This window comes from Neltuma alba, unplaced genomic scaffold (genome assembly GCF_004799145.2).
Source record: "Neltuma alba isolate B1F8T4 unplaced genomic scaffold, ASM479914v2 tig00011863_pilon, whole genome shotgun sequence".
Lineage (NCBI taxonomy): Eukaryota > Viridiplantae > Streptophyta > Magnoliopsida > Fabales > Fabaceae > Neltuma > Neltuma alba.
This window is the reverse complement of record NW_021636467.1, coordinates 2,094-9,548: the sequence shown is the minus strand read 5'-3', so window position 1 is coordinate 9,548 and position 7,455 is coordinate 2,094. Positions and strand designations below refer to the sequence as shown.

Genomic DNA, 7,455 nt, shown 5'->3' with positions numbered 1-7,455 from the left:
ACTATTGTAGAAAGATTTTATCTGACCCAATGTATCTTGTAAAACCCTTAACCTCAAAACATTATAAACTCGTCATAAAATCACTACTATGGTAGAAAAGGAAAGCTGTTAAAATGAACTACCATAGTACAAATAACTTTGCATATTTTTAGAAATTGACTTTCAAACTCAGGTCAACCCAAACTCCGTTGCATGCAACTAAAAATCATTCATTAACATCCACTGGGCCTCCGAGCCTCCGGCCCGGGTAACAACAGACATCACATCTGCCCATCCAAATAGTTCCCAACAAAATAAATCAGAGTTCCATCAGACACTAGAAATGGCCTTTGGCCAACCAAAATAAGGAGATAACATTCTCTCCAGTTTACAACAAGGCCGAGTAATCAAAATGTTTCAAAAGGGATCCTAAATGTGGCAATATATACTAGCCATACATATACAAGGGCTAGAGGCCTAAAGCTAACCAAGCTCAAGCCTTTGCATCTCTTCCCGATGGCACACGCCTAGAATCTTCACCTGAAAACATTGTAAACCACGGGGTGAGACAAACGTCCCAGTAACCAATCTTTCCAATTCAAGGTACTACTAAATAGGTGCTCGTGAGGTGTCAAGTGGAGCAGTTCACAAGTAATATGATAAATGATAGCCACACAAGTCATACAAGTGCAAGGATGCAATCCCATCAACCATATCCCTCACTTTGGGGGATTTTCAAGAGCCGAACCCAACCTATCCCTCACTATGGGAGATGTAAGGAGCCATAAAAGGCCTATCCCTCACTCTAGGGGACGTAGAGAGCTAAAAGGCCTATCCCTCACTATGGGGGACGTAAAGAGCCAACCATCATGCATTAATGAAGGCCTTACCACGTGGTAGTAACAATCAAAACTCTCACCAATTCCCAATTTATGCATCATGCTCAAACCGTAATCAAAGAGTACTAATCATTTCACAATTAACTTCTTTCAGTGGCCTATCTTTTACAAGTAATAAATTCATTCAATATCAATTGAAACCCCACAAGACAGTTTTCCTTTTTAATATACAACATACACTTTGAACATAGTTGTTACTCGGGGCACAAAATATAAATCCACTCACAATACCACAGAAGCATGTACAAAGGATTGGAAAGTGGTTACCTCTCGCCTGAGCAAGGAATAACAAACCGACAATACGGCCCCGTGCACCAATAAGGCTCATAACCGGTTTGAGATAATGGATCCTTAAAAATGCCCCCTCTAAGCCAAAAATCCGAAACCCTAGCAGAGCCTCTCTCTCTTCCTGCAGATTTTCTAATTTTCGCACTAACAGACCCTCCCGCGACTATATAGATTTGACACCTTTCACCGCGGTGAACTAATCCTGAAAGGGATTACTGACCTGAAAACTTGACTTCGCTGCGGCGAACTCCAATCTTCACTGCGGCGAAAGCTTCCCGAGAGGAAACTCTCGCTCACCTGAACAACTTCATCGCGGCGTCCCTATGACTTCGCTACGGCCAAACCTTCCGGAAAAGGCACTTCCCCCTGGAACTCCTGGTTCGCCGGGGCGAAGTAAAACTTCACCGCCATGAACACACCTTGAGAGGGGTCTGTTCACCTATTCCTCCAACATACCTCAATTCCAACCCAAACACCAAGATCAACATTAAATCACTATTCTATCCTCAAAATCAACCAAAAGAGGTTATTAAAACCTGATAAAACTTAGGATGTTACAATTCTCCCTAACTAAGGAATTTTGTTCCCAAAATTCAAGCAATCACACAATACGCCACACAAACAAACACAAAACACTTACTAAGAAAACAAACGAGGGTAATCACGTCGCATCCTTTCCTCTGTCTCCTAGGTGGCATCACCAGGACTCATGCCCTTCTAGAAAACTTTCACCAATCGAATGGTCTTATTCCTCAACTGCTTGTCCTTCACATCAAGGATTCTTTCCGGTTCAGCCCTGTAAGTTAGATTGTCATCCAGCTCCACCTCCTCAGGCTCTAAGATGTGAGATAGATCAGGATGGTACTTCTTTAGTTAGGACACATGAAACACATCATGTACATTGGACAGGTGCGGTGGCAAAGCAACTCGATAGGCTACTTCTCCAACTCTCTCCAGAATTTCAAAGGGTCCAAGAAATCTAGGAGATAACTTCTTCGCTTTAATGGACCTCCCAATACCAGTAGTCGGCGTGACCCTCAAAAACACATGGTCACCCTCACAAAATTCTAATGGTCTCCTCCTCCTATCAGCATAGCTCTTTTGCCAGCTCTAAGCTGTCAGCAACTTCTGCTTAATGGCCTCAATCTTCTCTGTGGTGGCATCCACCAAGTCTAGTCCTAAAACCATTCTTCCACTCAATTCCGTCCAACAGAGAGGCGATCGACACTTTCGGCCATAAAGTGCTTCATAAGGGGCCATTTGGATGCTGGCATGGTAGCTATTATTATAAGCAAATTCAGCCAAAGGTAGGTGATCAATCCAACTCCCCTTGAATTCAATGGCACAAACTCTCAACATATCCTCTAGCATCTGAATTGTCTGCTTGGTCTGTCCATCGGTCTGTGGATGATATGCCATACTAAACTTCAACTTAGTACCCAAAGCCGCATTCACTGCTTTCCAAAAGTTAGAAGTAAAGCGCGGATCTCGGTCCGAGACTATACTCGACGGAACCCCATGAAGCCTGACGATTTCATCCATATACAACTTGGCCATTCTCTCCAAGGTGTAATTGACTTTGTAGGGTAAAAAGTGAGCAGATTTTGTCAATCTATCCACCACTACCCAAATAGCGTCATAACCTTCGGGTGTCCTCGGCAAACCTACAATGAAGTCCATGGAGATGATGTCCCACTTCCACTGAGGGATTTCTTGTCCTTGCAACAAACTTCCAGGTCGTTGATGCTCTATCTTAACTTTCTAACAAGTCAAACATCAAAGTACGAAGTTAGTCACTTCCTTCTTCATGTTGGGCCACCAATACTACTGCTTTAGGTCATGGTACATCTTGGTTGCACCGAGGTGGATGGTGTAACGGCTTCGATGAGCCTCCTCTAGGATAGTTCTTTTAATCTCCTCATCCTAGGGAACACAAATCCTTTTCTTATACTTCAAGATGCCCATATCTCCAAATTCATAGTCCTGTACTGGGCCATCCTCTAATTCTACCCGAATCTTTGCCAACTGATCATCTTCCCATTGATTCGCTCGTAAATCCTGATAGAATTCATAATCTCCGAGCACTGCACATAAAGTAGCTTGCTCCGACGGTACAATTGGGATCTCTAATAACTCCTCGAGTAAGAATTGTTCCTTTAAGCTTATACAAAACACATGCACTGCTTTTCTACTCAAAGCATCCGCTACCACATTTGCTTTTCCAGGATGATACTTAATCTCAAAGTCATAGTCCTTCAGGAACTCCATCCAACGACGCTGCCAGTTGTTCAACTCTTTCTGATCCACCAAGTATTTTAAACTTTTATGGTCACTAAAGACTTCAAACTGGGAGCCATACAAATAATGCCTCCAGATCTTTTGTGCAAAAACTACTGCCGCTAGCTCCAAGTCATGGGTTGGGTAGTTTTTTTCATGTGGCCTCAGCTGCCTAGAAGCGTATGCCACTACCTTATTGTTCTCCATCAGCTCACAACCCAAACCCTTTAGTGACGCATCGGTGTAAAGAACATCCGGTACTCTAGGGATCGGAAGTGTAAGCACCAGAGGTGTAGTTAACCTTGTCTTCAGCTCTTGGAACGCTGATTCACATTTCTTCGTCCAAACAAATAGTTGATCCTTTTTGGTTAACTTAGTCAATGGCATTGTAATATGAGAAAAGCCTTGGATGAATCTTCAATAGTAGCCAGCTAGTCCCACAAAACTCCGCACCTCAGTTACCGATCTAGGGACTTCCCACTTAAGTACCGCGTCCACCTTGTTAGGATCCACTGCTACTCCCTGAGCTGACACCACATGACCCAAGAACTTCACTTCTTTTAGCTAAAACTCACACTTTGACAACTTAGCATATAACTGGTGGTCCCTCAAAATCCGTAGTATGATGTGAAGATGCTCTCGATGTTCTTTCTCACTTCTAGAATAAATCAAGATGTCATCGATGAACACTACCAAAATCTGTCCAAATAAGGTCGGAAGATCCGATTCATGTAGTCCATAAAGACAGCTGGAGCATTTGTTAGTCCAAAAGGCATCACCAAAAACTCATAGTGTCCATAACGAGTTCGAAAGGTTGTTTTTGAAATGTCCTTTGCTCATACCCTCAACTGATGGTATCCTGATCTCAGATCAATCTTAGAGAAAACTGACGCTCCGACTAATTGGTCCAATAAGTCATCAATTCTAGGCAATGGGTACTTTTTCTTGATTGTGACCTTGTTTAATTGTCGGTAGTTGATACACAGCGTCAAGCTACCATCCTTCTTCCTCACAAATAAAACCGGTAATCCCCACGGCGACACACTTGGTCAGATAAGTCCCTTTTCTAATAATTCTTCTAGCTGCTTTTTCAATTCTACCAATTCTAAAGGAGACATTCTATAAGGAGCCTTTGAGATTGGGGTGGTTCCCGGAACCAATTCTATGGAGAACTCCACTTCTCGCTTTGGAGGTAGTCCTGCAACCTCGTCTGAAAACACCTCAAGGTAATCCCTCACCATAGCTATCTGTTCAATTCCTCTTGCCTTATCCTCACTAATTGAAAAGAAGACAATGAAGGCCTGGCACCCTTTCCTTACCGCCTTCTTTACCTGGACAACTGACAACAACATTGGACCACCTAACATTTCAGCACATAAGGCACCTACCAAAATCGTCACCAACCTCCTTTTACAATCAAGAACTGCACCATTGGCCATCAACCAGTTCATGCCAATAATCACGTCGATACCTTTCAGAGGTAGACAAAACAGATCTATTGTAGAATCTCGATTCTCAAACTGAAGTGCAAGCTCTAGACATGCTCTTCCAATTACGACAGTGACTCCCGCAGGAGTAGACACTCTCAAATCATAAGGTAGCTCAACCATAGGCAAGCTCAACTTCTGAGCACAGTCCACAGAAATAAAAGAGTGTGTAGCACCCGAGTCAAATAAAGTAGAAATAACATACCCCTCAAGTAGAATGTTACCTCGAATCAAGTTTGGAGATGCAGAAGCCTCCTCATTTGTCATGGCATAGGCACGTCCTGGAACAGTAAAGCGACCAGCTTGAGGTGTCGATTGACTCTCTGGACAGTTTCTGGTAATATGTCTCTATCGGTGGCATCGAAAGCACTCCCAGCATTGCCCCGCATCTGGGGCATGGTCCAGTAACACTCGGGGTGGTCACTGATGAATCTCGACGGGAGCCCTGTCCCCCGCTAGTTTGATTGTTTAGATTCTGGCGCCTTTGCATAAAGCCCCTCTGAGCGTTCGACCTTTGATTCTGCCCTTGATTCCTGTTTCTCCCTAAGCTACCTGAGCTCCCAGAGCTGTACTGACTTCTTTTCCCCACTCCTACTGTAGGACCAGGATAACGATCTGCTCTAGCTTGGTTCTCAGCCCTCCTTGCCTCCACCACCTCTCTTGTCCTTCTAGCTGCAACCCGCAGCTTCACACACATCTCCTCGAAGGTATTGACCTCTAACAAGGCCAATTGCTGTTTCAACTCTGGCCTTGCACGATTCATCAACTGTTGGGCTAGCCAGAACGAATGATCTTCTGTCTGCCTGGGCACATACTTTGCCAAGTCTATAAACCTTATGATAAACTGATCCTCATGCATCTCTCCTTGCTTCAAGGAGTAGATCAGGAATTGCTTTTCCATTCGCAACTCCTTTGGAAAGAAATGATCATAGAACATCCGCTTGAAGGTATCCCAGTCTAACTGAGATATATCAGAAGGTCTTGTACTATCCCACCAATGCCTTCCTTGCTCCACCAGATAAGTGACGACCACTTGTACCTTGAGCGGGGAAAGACAAGGAACAGTAGTAAAGATTGTCTCCATCCACTCAATCCACTTCTCTGCATCTGAGGATTCCAAACTTCCCTTGAACTGTGGAGGATCATGACGATGCACCTCTCTCCATACCTTGGTGATGTCATTCAGTAGTGGAGGGTAAATCACTCCCTCTAAAGTATCTCCTCCCTGGCTAATTGCTCGATACTCCTCCCTCTGAGGTAAGTCTCCAGCTCGATCACCACCTCTAAACCCCCTTTCTCCTTCTCTTTGTGCCTCCATAGTCACCTCATTCTCTTGGTCCTCTTGATTGACCGACTCTTGATGCTTCCTCGTGAAGTCTTCTTCAAACTTCCTCAATCTTTCATCTACTACTGCTGTCATCATCTCCCTCATTTGTCTCAGAAAGGCCTCATTCTCTTGAGGCGGTCCGTTACCAACTAGATCTGTCTGACGTGTTCGTACCATCCTTCCTCTCCCCAACTAAGGATGGAAACCCTCATTAGTAAAGAAAATAAAGGAAACACAAAACAAACAGGGAAGGTATGTATGAAGTATGTATATTGCCAATAGGAAAAGAAATAATTTCAAAGAAACGATTTCAAAGAAAGGAACTGGCTTGAGTACCAATTTGTAAAACCCTTAACCTCAAAACATTATAAACTCGTCATAAAATCACTACTATGGTAGAAAGGAAAGGAAAGCTGTTAAATGAACTACCATAGTAGAAATAACTTTGCATATTTTTAGAAATTGACTTTTAAACTCGGGTCAACCCAAACTTCGTTGCATGCAACTAAAAATCATTCATTAACATCCATTGGGCCTCCGAGCCTCCGGCCTAGGTAACAATAGACATCACATCAGCCTATCTAAATGGTTTCCAACAAAATAAATCAGAGTTTCATCAAACACTAGAAATGGCCTCCAGCCAACCAAAATAAGGAGATAACATTCTCTCCAGTTTACAACAAGGCCGGGTAATCAAAATATTTCAAAAGGGATCCTAAATGTGGCAATATATACTAGCCATACATATACAAGGGCTAGAGGCCTAAAGCTAACCAAGCTCAAGCCTCTGCGTCTCTTCCCGATGGCACACGCCTAGAACTTCACCTGAAAACATTGTAAACCACGGGGTGAGACAAACGTCCCAGTAACCAATCTTTCCAATTCAAGGTACTACTAAATAGGTGCTCGTGAGGTGTGTCAAGTGGGGCAGTTCACAAGTAATATGATAAATGATAGCCACACAAGTCATGCAAGTGTAAGGATGCAATCCCATCAACCATATCCCTTACTTTGGAGGATTTTCAAGAGCTGAACCCGGCCTATCCCTCACTATGGGGGACATAAGGAGCCATAAAAGGCCTATCCCTCACTCTCGGGAACATAGGGAGCCAAAAGGCCTATCCCTCACTATGGGGGACGTAAAGAGCCAACCATCATGCATTAATGGAGGCTTTACCACGTGGTAGTAACAATCAAA

General features: G+C 43.6%; 1 protein-coding gene across 1 annotated transcript; it reads right to left on the bottom strand.

The window, feature by feature from the left end:
• Positions 1–4,492: 4,492 nt before the first annotated feature.
• On the bottom strand, positions 4,493–6,434 carry LOC114718710 (uncharacterized). Its single transcript, XM_028904128.1, has 2 exons — positions 5,483–6,434; positions 4,493–5,211 (listed from the first exon to the last, which is right to left on the bottom strand). The coding sequence occupies exons 1-2, from the start codon at positions 6,432–6,434 to the stop codon at positions 4,493–4,495; spliced, it is 1,671 nt and encodes a 556-aa protein (XP_028759961.1).
• Positions 6,435–7,455: the final 1,021 nt, after the last annotated feature.